The 16,327-nt window shown below is 55.4% G+C and overlaps 5 protein-coding genes across 5 annotated transcripts; 2 read left to right on the forward strand and 3 right to left on the reverse strand.

Annotated features, from left to right (window-relative positions):
* Positions 1–2,540: 2,540 nt before the first annotated feature.
* Positions 2,541–5,047, reverse strand: LTHEOB_12719 (Oligosaccharyl transferase subunit; the record flags this gene model as incomplete). Its single annotated transcript, XM_035509617.1, has 5 exons — positions 2,541–2,811; positions 2,862–4,023; positions 4,073–4,666; positions 4,760–4,840; positions 4,894–5,047. 5 exons carry the CDS (start codon positions 5,045–5,047, stop codon positions 2,541–2,543), a joined length of 2,262 nt encoding a protein of 753 aa, XP_035363887.1.
* Positions 5,048–5,810: 763 nt separating this feature from the next.
* On the reverse strand, positions 5,811–6,255 carry LTHEOB_12720 (uncharacterized protein; the record flags this gene model as incomplete). The annotated part of the gene is made up of 4 exons (XM_035509619.1): positions 5,811–5,831; positions 5,880–6,020; positions 6,075–6,117; positions 6,209–6,255. The coding sequence occupies 4 exons, from the start codon at positions 6,253–6,255 to the stop codon at positions 5,811–5,813; spliced, it is 252 nt and encodes an 83-aa protein (XP_035363888.1).
* A 4,101-nt stretch (positions 6,256–10,356) lies between these two features.
* LTHEOB_12721 (uncharacterized protein) lies at positions 10,357–11,049 on the forward strand (the record flags this gene model as incomplete). The annotated part of the gene is made up of 1 exon (XM_035509620.1): positions 10,357–11,049. One exon carries the CDS (start codon positions 10,357–10,359, stop codon positions 11,047–11,049), a length of 693 nt encoding a protein of 230 aa, XP_035363889.1.
* A 1,042-nt stretch (positions 11,050–12,091) lies between these two features.
* LTHEOB_12722 (PAS domain-containing protein) lies at positions 12,092–13,090 on the forward strand (the record flags this gene model as incomplete). The annotated part of the gene is made up of 2 exons (XM_035509621.1): positions 12,092–12,941; positions 12,996–13,090. The coding sequence occupies 2 exons, from the start codon at positions 12,092–12,094 to the stop codon at positions 13,088–13,090; spliced, it is 945 nt and encodes a 314-aa protein (XP_035363890.1).
* A 369-nt stretch (positions 13,091–13,459) lies between these two features.
* Positions 13,460–16,074, reverse strand: LTHEOB_12723 (Actin binding protein; the record flags this gene model as incomplete). The annotated part of the gene is made up of 5 exons (XM_035509622.1): positions 13,460–13,546; positions 13,603–15,522; positions 15,572–15,646; positions 15,698–15,810; positions 15,870–16,074. 5 exons carry the CDS (start codon positions 16,072–16,074, stop codon positions 13,460–13,462), a joined length of 2,400 nt encoding a protein of 799 aa, XP_035363891.1.
* Between the last annotated feature and the right edge of the window lie 253 nt (positions 16,075–16,327).

Here is a 16,327-nt window from a genome sequence, read left to right on the forward strand (position 1 = left end):
TCATCAGAATCATCTATATACACGTCTCTTTCTGGAGACGGCGACCAGTGTCCTGACCGAGGCCGGCTTTGAGACCGCAGGATACTGCGAAGCTTTGTCTTGGAGTATTGCTGCTCAGGCTCGTGCGATGGATAAGCGATCGAATGCCGCCTTTGCCCGTGCGATGCCCGCGGAGGAGAAGGATCCTTCTTATGCTTTGTCCTCGGTTCAGGATGCGGGGGTGGCTCAATGGCAGGCCTGCGAGAGCTTTTTGCATCCTGAGGCGGATCTCCGCCGGAAACTTGAATCATGACCCCATGACGGAAGGCCTGAGGATGCTCGCGCAGACGACGCTCAGCATCGCTGGTCTGGCGGTGCACGGGAGGTTTGCGGGTTGGACCCGGTGGAGGTGGAGGGTCATTCTTGACCACTCGTGAATACCTCTGCTCGTGAATAAATGCCGGCTCAGGGCTGACAGAATGTGTACGAAGCTCTCTCATGCGCCTGATGATGGTCGAGTCCTCATCTTTGGGGCGAGTTGGGGAGCTTTGCTGACGGACGTCATGGACTCCCTCAGTGTTTTTGATATGGATCCTTGTGCCGCTTTCAGGCCTTTTATGGGGCCTGTGTGTATGTTCCTCGGTCTCTTCGATGGTGATGACTTCATGTTCATCAATCCTTCCGTGACGGCCTCGTGGGGACGCAGGGCTATTGGAACGGCACTCTCGGACCACAATTCTCGTCCTACTTCCAGACCTATCTCCACCGTCAGCACTAACCTTAATGTCTGATATTGAACAAAAACCAACTCACCTACGACGAGGACGACGATGGTTGCGTAGGTCTTTGTCTTCCATGGCGACAATACGGACACTCTCACTTTCTCTGACGGCCCGCTTCCCTGGTTGGTTAACTATGACCTTTCCGTCGTCCTCACTTGAACTCGAGCTAATCGCTGAGCGGCACTTCCGGCACGGCTCGGGAATGATCTGTTGACCTGGGATTAGAGGATGCTGCCGGTGATATCTCGTTGAACGCGGCCTTCGGCAGATTGAGCAGATGTGGTATTGCAAAGCCACGTGCTTGTGAGTTGAGTTGTAGTTGGGCGCCTTGGAATTGTACGGGTCATCAAAGTAGCTTGTCGACGTAGCCGGAGGTGCGTCTGGCGTGTGAGTAATCGTGATCTCCTCCGACCGGACGACCTCGCGGGGTGGTGGTGGAGGCGGAAGAGGAGCAGATGGAGGACGATGGCCGTGTGGCTGTTGTCGATCTGCAGGTGGCAGTGGTCCAACGAGTGGCATTGGGTGCGGCGGTGGCCACGGTGGCGGGCCGTAGAAGCCAGGAGGATGCATGTGTGGTGGAGGCATCAGCTGGTTACCGTAAGGGTATCCGTGCGCATGGCCAACTCTCCAATCGCCGGCGGGCACGATAGGAGGCAGCCCAGGTGAAGGGGGAGAAGGGGAACGCGAAGCCATCTTCTTCTGCGTTGTGACCTGCTTCATGGCCTCGTCCACTGACAACCCAGGTATGAGAGCCTCAAGAGAAGAGTTCGACAAAAGATTTGGACGAGTCGCACCTTCTAAGGCACTATCTTCCTTAAGGGCGTGACTTTCCTCCCAGGGACTGGGCTGTGTGTCTCCTGGCCTTTCGTTCCTGCTTCTGTCTTCGGATTCGTCTTGCTTCACTGGCACCCGTTTCTTTGACTGTTCTGCAGGTGAAGGAGAATGGTCTACTTCGACCACCCGAGGCTGTTCAAAAGCAGGTATGGGCTCAGGTGAAGGAGGCACTAGCCCTGGAGACAATTCTGGCCTCTCAGGCGGGCCGTGGGGCGGAGGTCTGAATTGGCAGAGATGTTAGTGTGGTACTTGGTGAAGCTAAGAGCTCAAGCTCACATGAAAGGCCCAAAAGGAGGAGCATAGCAATACGGAGCGTAGTAAGGTGACGGCGCTTCAATGCCACTGTGAGGTGGGATTGGAACCGGGCCGAAGTCGTCGAAGGCGTAGGGGGAGTAGTAGTAGTAGTAGTAGTGGGAGGCGGAATGGTCGGGGGGTTCAGTGGGCGATCGCGCCCGCGGCTGCCGCGAAAAGAAGCGGCTGGATCGCCGAGATGCCACTATATCGATGTCAGTCTCTGTCGGAAGGCGCGACGATTGGAAGTCGCTCGCGACGCCGTCGGTTCAGTAGGCACTTCGGGCAAGGGCTCAGAGAAGGCGCGGAGGAGCGGTACTTGACTGAAGTAGCGAAACAACGTCGACGGCGAGCGCGTGTAAAATGCGATAAGGGAGAGGGCACTCAGCAGATGGGCGGAAGTTGAAGATTTTGGGGCTCTGGCAAACGACATTGATGTCATGGGACGAGCAGTGACACCAAGCACCAGCGGCTCTCGCTTAAGGACTTGAATGAAATTTAGGCACCACCCCGCTCCTGAGCAACTGCCAGCAGCGATGCACTTTTGTATTCCTACGCCTTCGCTTTCCTGGCGTTCGTAATATACACATCTAAATTCTTTCCATTTTTCCGCTAATAAGAGAGAAAAGGCGACCCCGCATCCAAGCCGTAGTTTTACTCAACGCGCAGGACCTTCGGGCCCTTCTTCTTGGCGGCACGCTTCTTCTTGTTGCCCTTCTCAAAGGCCATGGCGCTAGCATGGTCTCGGCCAAGGTTATCCAAGTCTTTGACCTTGTAGATACGGATGATCCAGTTCTCGCTGGTGAATGCCTCTTCGATGGTGCTGAGCTGGGGCCCTTCAGCAGGAAGACGAGCGCCACGGACACGGTCAGTAGCTTGCCCGGCAGGGAAGAGAGAGTTGTAGTTGTAGTAAGACATCTTGTACCTGGTAAATTGTCAGTAAAGTACGATGTTCATGGGGGGTGTTGTACTTACATCAAGCTGTTCCTCATGGTAGGAGTCGCCTGGTCATCGACGCGGTACTCGCCCCTGGGAGTGAAGAAATCGCGCTCCTTGACCTCGTCAGGCCAAATGCCCTCGGCAATCCTGACCATCCACAGGAATTTGTTAATGTCGTCGCCGGAGTACCCAAGAAGACCACCGAAGACGACGAGAACATAGTCGACCTCGTGCTGGCGCATGATGGGATAGCTGACTTCTTCACGGGAGCTCATGGCCTTGCCAACAGTGGCAATGTGGGTGTTGTTCCACGTGTTGTTGTCAACAAGCGTAGGCCTGTCCGCCATGCCACCGATCTGATAACCATAGTCCCACCAAGACATGATCTTGGCATTCTCGGGAGTGTTCTGACGAAGCCAGTAGTAAGCCTCGCGGTAATCATCAATGATGTGCTGGCTTCCGTCGGGCAGTCTGCTTGCCAGGACGACTGAAGGAGACGAGTACGCGTTAGACGTGACCCAGGTGCAGTGCAGGACGAAAAGGAGCAAGTAGATCGTGGTCGATGCGACAATAGTAAGCTTCGACGCATACGAGTAAATGCCGACAAGAGGGTCACGGGTGGAACGCAGCGAAGCCGGAATAATGGAAGACGCAACCTCCTCGACACTCGCTCCGTTCTCCTTGGCCTTAGCGTTGACGACTGCAGCGGGGGTTTGCACGACGAGGTAGTTGTCCAGGATGTGCGAGAGCGCCATGGCCGCCGCAACGCAAACAACCGGAGTAAGAGTCAACATAAGGCGGACCATGACGCCGGCGAAGTAGCTGGCAAGGACGGCGTAGATGACAATGAAGACTTGCTCATCGGTGAGCTTGCGGAAGCACATGTAGACGCCAGCGGGGAAGAGCCAAATCATCATGTTCAGGTCGAAGAAGAAAGCAGGCCAGGCGGTAGGCTGATGTTCGGAGACAGACGCAATAATGGGAATGTGGATCTTGGCGTATCCCGTGTCCCAGAGCGAGTAGAAACGGCCGGTCCAGGGAGCAATGACGCCAGAGACAGTAAGGAGGACGAGGCCACCGAAACCGACGACGAAAATCAACAGAACCAGGCTGCGGAGGAGAGTCTGGAACTGCTTGCTCGGAAGCTGCGTCCTGACCCATTCGGTAAAGCCGACAATTTGCAGAAGACCAAAAACACCTGATTTGAGTTAGAACAAAGTCGAGGAGAGGGTTCGAGTATTGCTTACCGAGAGAGGCCATGTGTTCGCTGCTCCTAATGGGCAAGAATCCGACGAAAGGAATCTGCATGCTGGCAAGCGTACCCAGCGCATACCAAGTGGTGTAGCTAACATAGAGGCGTGGGCTGTAACGGCCCATGCAGATGAGCACAAAGGCGTGCAGGGGAAGCAGGTTGGTAATAAAAACGTATCCACCCCATGCAGACACCATGTAGCCATAGAACAGCGCACAGAGGGCGCCCCAGAAAGCAGAGCCAACCTTCAAGGCCTTGATCCACAGGTAAAAGGTGAAGACAAGCAAGAAAATGGCAATTGCCTCGTTGTCGTAACTTCCAGCGACCGAACGAGAAATGTAGCCTGGCGAAATGCCAATGAAGGCAGCGGCGAGGAGGCCAGCCGACGGAGACTCGGACATCTCGGACGTGAGGAGGTACGTGGCGAGAGCCGTCAGGCCCGAGAAAGCGGGCGCGAGGAGCACGCAAATGTTCCGAATGTCAACGGGGATGGTCAGGAAGCGGAGGACGTGGTAAATGACACCGCTAGTAACCATGAGGCCGGGATAGAGGGTACCGCCAGTAACACGGCCCAATGGATGCCATGTCCCTGCAAAAAGCCCATATCAGTATCATAGCCCTCGTCTGTATGAATTGTGTGCGCGAGCGAGCGAGCGGGGAGGGGGTGCGGCGTGAGGCGTACTGTCGTCGAACCAGTCCCAGAAGCTGTAGAAGCCATGCTTGACGAGGTACTTGGTGGCGCGGAAGTTGAACCAGGGATCGACTGCAAGCCATTCAATTAGCAGCGCTACATGCGGAGGCATCCGGGGGACAAACACTCGTGGATAATGCTCTCGAAGCGGATGACACTGAACAGACGGCTGGAGACAGCGGCTGCTGCGATGGTGGCCAAGATGATGATGCGGAGCATGCCACGGGTGTTCCGACCCGTGGCACCCTCCAGGAAGCTCTTATCCGCGGCGGCAGCCATGGTCGAGCTCTAGGTGGCGAAGGCAAAGGCAATTGGAGGACGGTGGTGTTGTTGGAGCTTGCGCTGAAGCCGCGCGTAACGAACACCTATCCTAGAGCTCCCGCCAATCGTCAGCGCCAAGACTTCCCCTGCCGAACTCACTCCAGGCCTTGTCGCAACATTCATGTGCACAACGCCGGTTGACTGCATCCTGGCTCGCGGTCGCTGGGCGAGATCGAGTCCATGAGACCCTTGCCATTGGCGGTACTCTAGTTTGACGCCGGCGTCCCACTGCAGCTGTCTACGAGCTCCAGTGCACCGGCCTCACCCCGCAAAGTGTTCGGACGCGCACGGTAGCCAGATCAGGTCGCATGGGCGCCTTTGAACCTCTGAAGTCTGGGCAAATGGCTGCGATGACCAGTCATCACGATTGTCATGGTTCTTCCAGGCCAAAACGGTTTACGAGCACACCAGTGGAAACAATATCGTCGCGAGTACGGGGTAATCGATTGTCATCAAATAAAAAGAAATTGCCATGTCCTCCGCAACGCGGGATCAGGAAGAAAGCTCTAGCAACCCGCGGAACAGGCCCTCTAACGCCAAAACAGGTGTCCATGCAGCTGTTTGCGCCCAACCGGTACCCAAGGTGGAGTGTTAAGGGTATCGAATCCAGCCTCGACAGGGCCCGGTTCTCGGGCAATATGGATGGATTATCGCAAGCGTCCAGGCAAGCGACGCCAATGCATCTCACAGCAGACGTTCCATCATCGCCGTCGTCGTCCGTTTAACAGCAGTCCTCGGCACACTGGCGCGGTTAGCTAGAGCCGTGCATCGGCCTATCGGAGTGACTTACCTCGCAACATTCCGCGCAGCACTCGCAGCCCTCCTCACAGACGAAACAACAGCAAAGAACTGCCAAGCAGGTACCCAGGCAGCCACGGTCCTTCTTCTCCTTCACGATAACGGTCTGAGGAGGTTGCTGCGGGTATTGCATCTACAAACTTATCAGCAGCCGCAGCAAGCGATACGGACATGTGCATCTTCTTACCTGGGGTGGTGGGCCCTGAGGGTAGCCCTGCTGAGGGTAGTAGCTGTGCCCAAGTTAGCTGTAAGTCCTGTCGCAAGGCGCTTCGCAGAATCGCAAGGACGACGAGCGCTCCACGGGCACGCAGTGAAACTTACGCCTGCTGGGGAGGCGGAGGGCCGCCGTAGTAGCCTTGGTTGGACATGATGAATTCCGGTCTATGACGCTGTCAGCTGGATTGGCGATCGCGACGGTTGGGCGCGCACTCACGAGAGAAGTGGTGAGTCGAAGGCGACGGGTGTAGTGTTGCAGGTGCGGAGAGGGCGAGACGCGGAGTCGGGGCTGAGGCGTCGGAGGCGCGGGCAGCAGCAGATTATGGGTGCAAGGGAGGGTAGGTGAGAGCGACAAGGCTGTGATTTATCCACTAGCAGAAGGGCGGATCAGCACCAGACTCAGCGATTCTCGAACCCGCCACAGTCGGCGGTGCACCTGACGCTGCCTCTGCACGAGCTCCCGGCCGGTGACCCAGCGCGCCACTGCTGCGCCTGCGTGCGGCGATTCGCAGCGGTCGCAAGCAGCTGAGCCACCGGCCCTGCCCGCGCTCGCAGTGACGAGCCGACAAGGCGAAGCTTTTCGCGCGCGCTTGGCTCGTCTTGGCTTTCGCACGCCTCGGCACCTCGAGGCCGGCGCACGTAAGCGCTGCGCCCCGTTCTGGTGCGTTTATTGGCTGCGCAGTCCGCGGACTTCACGCTCGCGCCACCCCAGCGTGGCAGCTCCCAGGCATCACGGAAGCGACAAGCCGACACCGCGTAACAAGTGGCCGCATCAAGCACTGCGCTCTGCCAGCCCGATGAAGCCTTTTCGTCCGCGCGGCCCTCTTGGCGTGCAGCCTGCATGCCGTGCGTTCCGGCCTGGCTGCCTCGCCGTTGCCTACCGGCTCGCACCGCCAGCGTCAAATGTCAATACGAGCCGCGCCCCAGCCTAGCCAAACCATCCTTCCCAAGCTTGTTTAGCCCGCGCCGTCGAAAAAGCATTATTTGACGCGGAAAGCTGCCGTTGCTGCCCGTTTCCTCTGACGCCGTCGCGCTCACGGATCACTCTTCGCTACTTCGTAATTACAAGGACGACGGCGCCCCATCGCCACATGATTCCATGCAACAAAGCTCCGGCCACACTAACATGCACGCGTCTTTAAAACGACACGCCTTCACCGCCCGCATGTGCTGTGCATTGGAGCAGCGACCCATGTTCGTCCCGGCCAAGCTCATTTGGATCACCACCGCCTTATATCCGTCTCCGACGTGCCGACTGGCCCTCTGAAACTTTCGCGCAACCACGGCGAGACGCTTTCATGCAGCCGAGATTCAGGGTCCACATTGCTTGTTTCTGCCTGGCTCTCATCTCATTCGCCTGACACAGTCGTAGGCTATGCGCTGATCATGTCATTGTACCGCACTGACATGGAGCCGGTAAATCTTTATTTCGTATTCGTGCCCACCTCTTGAAGATCTCTGTCCAACCTTCTGAGGTGCTACAAACCACAACTTTGGCATGCCAAGAGACGACAGACCATCACACTGCAGTAGCCAGCTTAATTACTTCTTCGGGAAGACAACTTGGAAAGCTGGCGAAGGATTAGATGACCGTCCAATACCGGAGCGCCGATATTTTGATTACGAGATCCAAGCGCCGACTGATGATTCGAGGGCGTGTGGTAGGCAGAGGTGCTGTCGTAGCAACCACTGGAGGAGTAACAATGCTTGGACCCTGCCGAGACAGGTGGCGCTTGTGCTGTTGTCAGTCCTGTCACTGTAAGCCGGCGGGACCCGTAGCGCAGCGGCTCGCAGCCGCCGGTGAAGAGTTTGGATCCTAAACGCTCAGGTGAGCAATCCTTCGCCCGTAGAGAGTTGCCATTCGGTGGAATTCTGGCGGATGGCCGCAACACCATGGATTCCGCTGTTTCCGAGGATTATCAAGGCTGCTGTTTGGGGATGGTCCGTGTAACGAGGCCAAGTAGCGAGTCACAAATAACCAGACATGCTCATGAGAACCGGCATTCAAGCAGCATGGACTTCTTTCTGTGTATAGACCCGATGTTTTAAAAAGCTGCTATATGCGTCGCGAGAACCAAAGATAAGGGTCGTAAGAATTCAATTGGCCGCACGCTGTTCCACACCGCTAGATCGACGGCAGCCATCGCCGCAGAGATCATCGCAGAGTAGCTCAGCTTGCTGCCCACTTCAAGCACGATTAGTAAGTGGGGAAGCTGTTGAATAGCAGTCGCTGGGCAACGCTGCTGGTACACCCCAGTCTAGTGGTGAAGTAGCTACAACTTGAGAGCGCTCCATACGGGATGAAGCTCGGAGAGAGTGTTTGGAGAATCTTTCGGTTCATTTACAGATTTAAGAAGGAGATGTAGCGCTCACGGCATGGAGAGATTTATTTTAGACTTCACTGGCGAAAGAGAGTTCGATCGTAGGGTTGCCACGTAGAGAACGTTGTCGCTCACTGTTAGCGCACAGCCTTCCGCCAAAATGCCACTTCCGAGATACTTGACCAGCAAACTTTCTGCAAGGTACGATATAGTGAGCTTATACGTCGCTCCAGACTTTGAGAGTGCAAAAAGTAGAGACACTACAGTAGAAATATTGCTAGACCAACGTGAAAGTATACCTCAGCCAGAGTCGTTCTCTAAAGGTATAGAAAATGAGATGGGAAAAATATTTAGGTTATCTATTCTCTATGGATACTGTAAGTTGTAACTGCTGCAGCGTCTTTATTACTTTTAGCGTGACATATGTGGTAAAGTTGGGCATGATATGACACCTTCCTACATACGCAGACTATTTTTTTGAAAAAAAAAAAAAACTCTCGAAACTTAGACACTTTAGATAAGCTTGCTACGTATGAAAAGAATCCAATCCTCAACACATTGAAAAGTTGACATAGAGCTGGATAAATATTTGGTATAGAGCAAAATATGTTTCTTGATGTTTGTTGATTGCTTATTGCAGAACCCGTACTTCAATTCCCTTAGAATCATCAAATGCTCAAGAATAAGAATAAGAAAATAAAACCAACAAGCACATAAAAAGGGCGAAGCAGTTCAAAGAGCTGCCCAGTTACAACATCTCGAAGTAGGAGGGGGGCAAGATCGATGCGGAATTCGCATAGATCGAGAGGGGGAAATAAAGTCCGGTCGATGTCCGGGGATTGCACTCGGACATCGGAGCTTAGCTGCGGGTACTAGAGCGGGACGCGCAAGCGCCACACCTACATTGCACTTCTCCATACGCTCGTCCTTTGATCTCCACAAACCTCGCTTTTCTTCCATTGATCAGGTTGCCAAGAAGTCATAGAAACCTAGTTTTCGGAGCTCGTGCAGAGCCTCCATCTGGACTGACCTATTGAACGTCTCGAACGAATAATCAAAGCCTTCATTGGCAAAATCTCTAGAAGTGACATTTGGTCTCGCAGCCCGGTCCGAATCCGAATACGTCAGACAAGAGATCGGCCATACTAGGGATGCCTGGATGAGTTATTAAAAAGTGAAAACTATCGGGCCAGCCACTAGTCCTGGTCAACTATCCCGATATCTTAGCACAGCTTCATCCGCATTGAAGTGCCTGAGACGGGGTTGGAGAGTCTAGTATCATTCTCTAAAAAAAAAGTGTGACTTCTATACTTTCAATACTGCTAAGCTGTCACGGGCATGAATTATTTACATTATAACCCGTTCTGTCTCTAGGAGAAGTATCATATTCTAACGATCGTTGCCTGGGTGTATGCGCTCGCTCAGAGTTCCTCATGAACTTGCTCATCACCGAGCCCTGCTGCGCATGGATTTTAGCCCGATAAGGGTGTGGTTGCTCACTAAGTTCTCATCGATAGATCGCCGTTATGCGCAAGTTATATGGATTGACGCGTGCGAAGTCCACGTAAGCGGGGAAAGATGTGCGGGGATCGTTTATTGGCACATGGGCTACGCAAGTAGTGTCAATTTAGAAGTCCTCAAACAAGACAGGGATGTTTGCTAGTGTCTCCGCGAACGGAATCCCTAGATCGTCATTGTAGCAGTGCGTATGGAGAGCCTAAGGGTGTGCAGTCTATAAATCAGGGGTCGGTTGTCAGAAGCCACAGTACCTATCCTCCCATCATAGCACTTGCATTCGTTTACCGCTGAGAACCATTCACTTTCTCTTGGGAAGAGAAAAGCTCTCTTTCTCTCATTTCTCATCCCCGTCCATTCGTCCATTTCTTCCTCAACTTCGTGATTAGAAGTTGTTTCTTGGAAAGAGAAAACTTCATGATGATGTTCAAGTCTTGTCATATTCTCCTGGCTCTCGTAGCTTTTTCGAACCTCGCCGCCACGGCTTCATCCTGCAATACCACCGCACTCAACACTACGACCGGCCTTTACTATATTTCTGAGTATGGCACTACGATCTTCGATATAGCGAATGCCACCAACCGCGGCGTGTGCGACATCGGCCGCCACAACCTCATGGCCGACGTCGAAATCATCCCCAATGTCGGGCAGGAAATCCTCATCCCGCCTGAGGTCTGCGAGCCGGACAACGAAACCTGCCTGCTGCCGCGGACCAACGCGACGCGGACCTGCATCTACGGCGGCCCGCGCCTGTACTACACGGTCAATGGCGACACGTACGAGGTCGTCGCGCGCCGGCTGAACATCACCGCCGAATCGATCATGGAGCACGCCAAGGACAATGAGACCGCTACTACCGCCCTCGAAGCCGGCCAGTTCCTCAAGATCCCGCAGTGCGACCCGAGCCAGTGCGTGATTCAGCCATACTCGTTCACGTACGGAGTGTACAAGGATCTCGCCGAAAAGTACGGCACCACTGTGGGCCAGATCATGATGCTCAGCCCGACGTATAATTACAGCAGCGTTGCAATGATGGGAGGAACGCCGCCACCTATTGGTTTGCCGATCAACTGCACGGCTTTGTCGGGAAATATCACGGTTTTGGACTGATCTATTTCCTGAAAGCCCACGGATTTTCTATCTAGGGCTCGTAACTGTATCATTTCTCTCGGCCTGGACCTAGTGGTAACGATGGCAGTCCAGCTGTACGGATTCTATCAATCTTCATAAGTTGGAACGCAACCAGGAGCTAGTGTGAAAAGACGAGTTTAGCAATTCTGCGAATTTTTCTCTTTCTCTAGTTTACGGGATATGCAGACGGAAATTCATTGGTTAGGTGACATTTTTTAAATGGATGAAGTTGTCGCTGATTTTAATACCAGTGACGTCATCACCCAGTCCTGGGATGCCCTTCATCAGTCGAGTCAGATGTGCAGTCACACTCATTTGCGTGCAACGTACCTATAGTCAATCCCTTGCATTCAGATCGTTGATTCGATCAAGATCGGCTCAGGCGATTCGAACAGGGTATCGTGTACAATCTGCCTATGCCTTAAGAGCAGGGATAGTGAAGCTGTGAATCATGTTTGGGTATACCTGCGTCGATAAGCGAGGGCATATGGTGTGACTTGACCAGATCGAAATCAAGCCCCTCGGCTACTGAGCTGCGAAGTCCCATCTGCACTAGGCATTGATGCTATCATAGCGGAGCTAATCGAAAGCGGGGGAGGGGATCGAGATAGCATCGTTGCAGGAAAAGCGACCGGAGAGCGCTCCGGCCAAACAGGCGCCATCTCAGCCAATCGCTTTGTTGATGCCGGTCTGCCCGCATTTTGAATCTTTTCGATAACGATGGCATCGAACATCCCCACATACCAATTGTGGAAATGTGGCTCGGATGCGGCCATGTTTGCCACTAACAGGAACCACTCAAGCCACAGGTATGACGTAGGATTGCGAATCCCAAACAATTCAACATACCTGAGACTGTCTCCAGATCGGGTCGCCATCACGCGCGGGCGCTTTTTTCTTTAGTCTTTTAAACCATGCCATCTGCAGCACGTTGTGGGATGTAGCGTGGTCAATTGTCTTTGCGGTCGTCATGGACCTCGGGCCCCCCTTTGCTCTCCCCAATACCTTGGGGGGTGCATCGATGGTGGTAGTGCCAGCAAGCACCACCACCACCCTCAGGCGCCGACGCAGCTTCGACACCGTTCTGCCCACCGCCCTTGACGACATCGTTCTCTCTTCGCTGCACGACCTGTTCTTTATTCTTTCGCCAAGCACCACCATCATCCGCGTCTCCACGAACTGCCTCTCCATTCTTGGCTGCGAGCCTGATCTACTGCTCGGTCAGCGACTGGCTGCACTGATCCATGGCGACGATGTCCACGTCTTCGCCAGTGAGTTGGACAACGCCATGCGCCTTAATGCAGCAGTGCCGTTTCGCTTCTACTGCCGCATCCGCAGTGCTGCGCGCGCTGAGAGAGACTACTCCGCTTTTGAGCTAGTTGGTCGCTATCAAACCAAGCTCGCGGACTCTCTATCTCCCCTGCATTTGATGACTCCACCACCAGGCATTTTCTCCATCACGGCACGACCCGCATTTACCACGAGAGGGGCGATGTTGGACGAAATGCTTGATCTGAAAACAGAAGAAATCAGACTTCTGAGCCGCATAGCAGAACTGCGGCAGGAGGGGGACAAGATGTCAACTTCCAACACTTTGAATTTACGCAACACTTTCCCGGCTGGAAAGTCAGCTCAGACGAGTGGTTTATCAACCAACCCTGCCCCCGGACAGGTCCTTATGGGAGATGCTGGGATACCCTACCTCACCAAGCTCGAGGGGTCATTTTTGGGCAAGACACCGACGGCCACAAGGCTTACGAAACGAAAGGTTGTGGCAAGGGAGACGGGCTGTGACGAGTGTGGTACCTTCAACACCCCTGAATGGCGGCTTGGTCCGAATGGACCGAAGACTCTCTGTAACGCTTGTGGACGTAAGATGTCGTTCGAGTCGAGAACTCAACGTCAAATGCTAATGTCATTTATAGTCAGATACTCGAAGGCCAAGAGAAAGGCGAAAGCATTTGTAAAGGAAGAACCAAAACTCAAAGAGGAAGATGTGAACATCAAGCAGGAAGAATGACTTACGAAAAGTGGATGCATGGGAATGACTTTAGGCTATTGTATTGGTAAAATCTATTGTAATCAGACAATGTCTTCAATTCAATACCAGAAACTCTAAGCACCCGCAGCTAATCGCCATAAACCCGACTTCCCGAGGGTATCCAGCACCAAAGGCCAGCGTTACACTTTTGAAGAATACAGGATTCGGATGAGTCACTCTTACAAAAATGGTATCAGAGCGGTGAAGAGCCCAATTGAATGCTAAATGTTAAGTATTGCTTCTGAACTTTTGTGCTATGCACCACAGGTATTCTGCAAAAACAGATGAATCGCGAATGGCTACCAAGAAGCCCCTTTGGTTTCAAAACCCCAAAACCGCTCTAGAGCTCTACTCGTCCAACTGCACATAGTTGGCAGGGAAGAGACCCGACTTGCCGCCGAACTCGCCAAACCACCAATCCTCATCAGGGAATTCCTGCGAAAAAAAGGTTAGCCATGTCAGGCGACGCAAGCGATATATGTGATACTTACAATGTTGGTGATGGTTGCTCCATCGGGGAAGCTGAGCTCGTTTTCTTCAGCAGCCTCGTAATCGTACAAGGCTGTGGCAGTGGGTCCCTTGCCACCAGCGGCAGCAGGAGGTGCAGCAGGAGGCGCAGGAGCGGCCGCAGGGGCAGCCGGGGCGGGTGCGGCGGCCTCGTCATCTTCAATCAGCTCGACGTAGTTGCTGGGGAACAGACCGGCCTCGCCACGAGAGTTCTGGCCCATCCACCAGTCTTCATCAACCATGTCGATGTTAGTGATTATTTCACCCTCGGCAAGCTCGATCTCGTTGTCTTCTGCCTTCTCGTAGTCGTACTGTGCGATAGCACGCTTGCCACCACTTTCCGCACCGGCATGAGCCGCACCGGCACCAAAAGATGCCTCAGCAGCGGCGACACCGGCTCCCCGCGCAGGGTCATGCTCCTCCACCTTCGGCTCGTCGGGAATGTGATCCCTGGCGGCGGACACAGCGGCAGAGATGGACTCGGTGGGCAATGCCGGAGGCGGCGAGTGCTGCTCCGCCGGCTCGAGCTCGGGCTCGGCGCTCCTTGCAACAGGCTGGATGATGCGGATCGGCGAGCTCGGGCGAACGTCAGGGGATGGGGGAGTGGGGCTGCGGGGTTGCGCAGGCGGAGACGGAAGCTCCACGTGCTCTTCAGCCGGGCGCGTGGGCAAACCAGGAACCGCGCGGCCCGCGTTCGGCTTGCTAGCCAAGTCCATCGGGGGCGGTGCAGGCTCATCCTGAGGCACTGGGACGGGTCTTGAAGCAGCAGATCCCATGGGGGGAGCCTCCTTGAAGCGATCCCGGAGTGCACCAATACCGCCGGCAGGCGATGCGGGAGCCTCTTCTTGAGGATGATCAACCTCACCAGTACGCTGAGCGCTGAGGTTACTGGCACCCGTGTGAGTCGTCTGCACGGGCGCCCAGCTCTTGCCAGTGTAACCACTCTTCCAGCCGCCGGAGCCGCTCTGCTGGCTAGCAATGGGTTGGGCAGCCGGCGGCGGGGGAAGGTCACTAGAGCCACTGAGTCCGCGCTCACGCGCCTTCTTCTCTGCCCAGAGCTGCGCCGGGGTCTTTCCACCTTCGTCTGCAAATGTCTTGCTCGCCGTTCCAATGGGAGCAGAAGCCGCCAGGGACTTCGGCGCAAAGGCAGGGGCAGGAGGCTTCGTGCCTGTGAAAGCACCCGTGTTTCCGAACTTGTTCGCGACCTTGGGCTTGGGCATAGAGGTAAGACGCTCAGGCTGTTGGTTGAATGCCGCAGACCGCTCTGCCAACGACTTGGGGGCTTCGTCATCTCCGCCAGTGGGAGCGGGGGAGATGTGCGCAGGGGGTGCAGCGGATGCCTTGGCTCGAATTGCCGCGATATCAACCTTGCCAATGGGCTCATACGAACCCTTCACAGGGGTGGGACGATCATCCTTCAGCTGACCCGACTCGGCGGCCTGTTTCCGAATGGCAGCAATGTCGACCTTACCAATTGGCTGATAGCCGCCCTTGACAACATCGCTCGGCGTATCGCTTCTGGCGGGGCCACTGCGGGTGGCATCCTCGTTCTGCTTGGTGAGATCGGCCAAATTGACCTTGGTGGGCTTGTATGCAGACTCAACCTTCTCGAGCTGAGACCTGGTTACTGGAGGAGCGTCGGCACCCCAACCATCGTGGTCGACGTTCTGGGCGGAGGGCGCGGCGCGCGACCGGGCGAGGGGATTGAAGCCGGACGAAGCGCCTCCGACACGGGTAGGAGTGAAGACAGGTTTGGATGCAACGGGGGGCGGAGGCCTGCTGGCGACTGGAGGAGGGGCGTCTCCAGCAGAGTATTTGGCGCCCGACGCGTCCGAGACCTTCTGAATAATACCCTCGGGGCTCAGGGCGCTCTCGGACCGGGCGGTGACCTGGACGTGGTATCCCTAGGGAATCATTAGTAGAAGATCGTCGGGGCGGAAAAAAGGAGCATACGTGGAGCAGCTTGGACACGGCGGCCAGGTGAGTGTTGAAGTAACCCTTGGTGCGTTCGGGAACACCTTCACCGCACTATGCAGCATTGTCAGCGCATTACAGCATCGAGGCATCTGGCGGACAAACCCATGCTATCAGGACGTTCTTGGGGAGGCCCGTGTTGGGGTCCTTGACCTTGACGAAGGCGAACTGGATGCGGCCGTCGTTAAGCTCGTCAATCAGGTCTGCCAGCTCGCCCTCTGTGTAGAAAGTATGTCAGCTCTGCTGCGACACGGGATGCAGCATCGGCGATGCGTACCTCCGGTAGTCTGGACCTTGAGAACGCTCTCCTTGCCGGCGTCGGGCTGGAAGGCGTTGGCCAGGGGCGCGGAGACGGAGAAGACGGCCCATTGTCCGAAGGTGGGCGAGGCGGCGGCGGCACCGGAAGGGAGGGGCGCATTGATGACGCCCTCGTAGCTGCGCCTAATCGTGGGGCCATTGGAGGAGGTGTTAAGAGAGGCCATGGTGGCAGGCAGTCGCGCAATAGAGGGGCTCCGGCGGGGGGGCGGGAGGGAGCGCGAGAGGGCCGCGCAGGCTGCAAATGCGAGAGCGGGGGCGAAAACGCAGGTGACGCAGTTCAGCGCGTGCAAGAGGCGTGTAGCAGCGAGCGAGTGTGGTGGTTGGAGAGAGATGGCGGCGGATGCGGTGGTGTTCGGGCTGCCTGCTTGGGCGGCGCTCAGCCGTGCCAGTCGTCATCGCCTCCAGCTGCGCCCGCGC

The sequence above is a fragment of the Lasiodiplodia theobromae genome (genome assembly GCF_012971845.1).
Source record: "Lasiodiplodia theobromae strain AM2As chromosome Unknown scaffold_72, whole genome shotgun sequence".
NCBI lineage: Eukaryota > Fungi > Ascomycota > Dothideomycetes > Botryosphaeriales > Botryosphaeriaceae > Lasiodiplodia > Lasiodiplodia theobromae.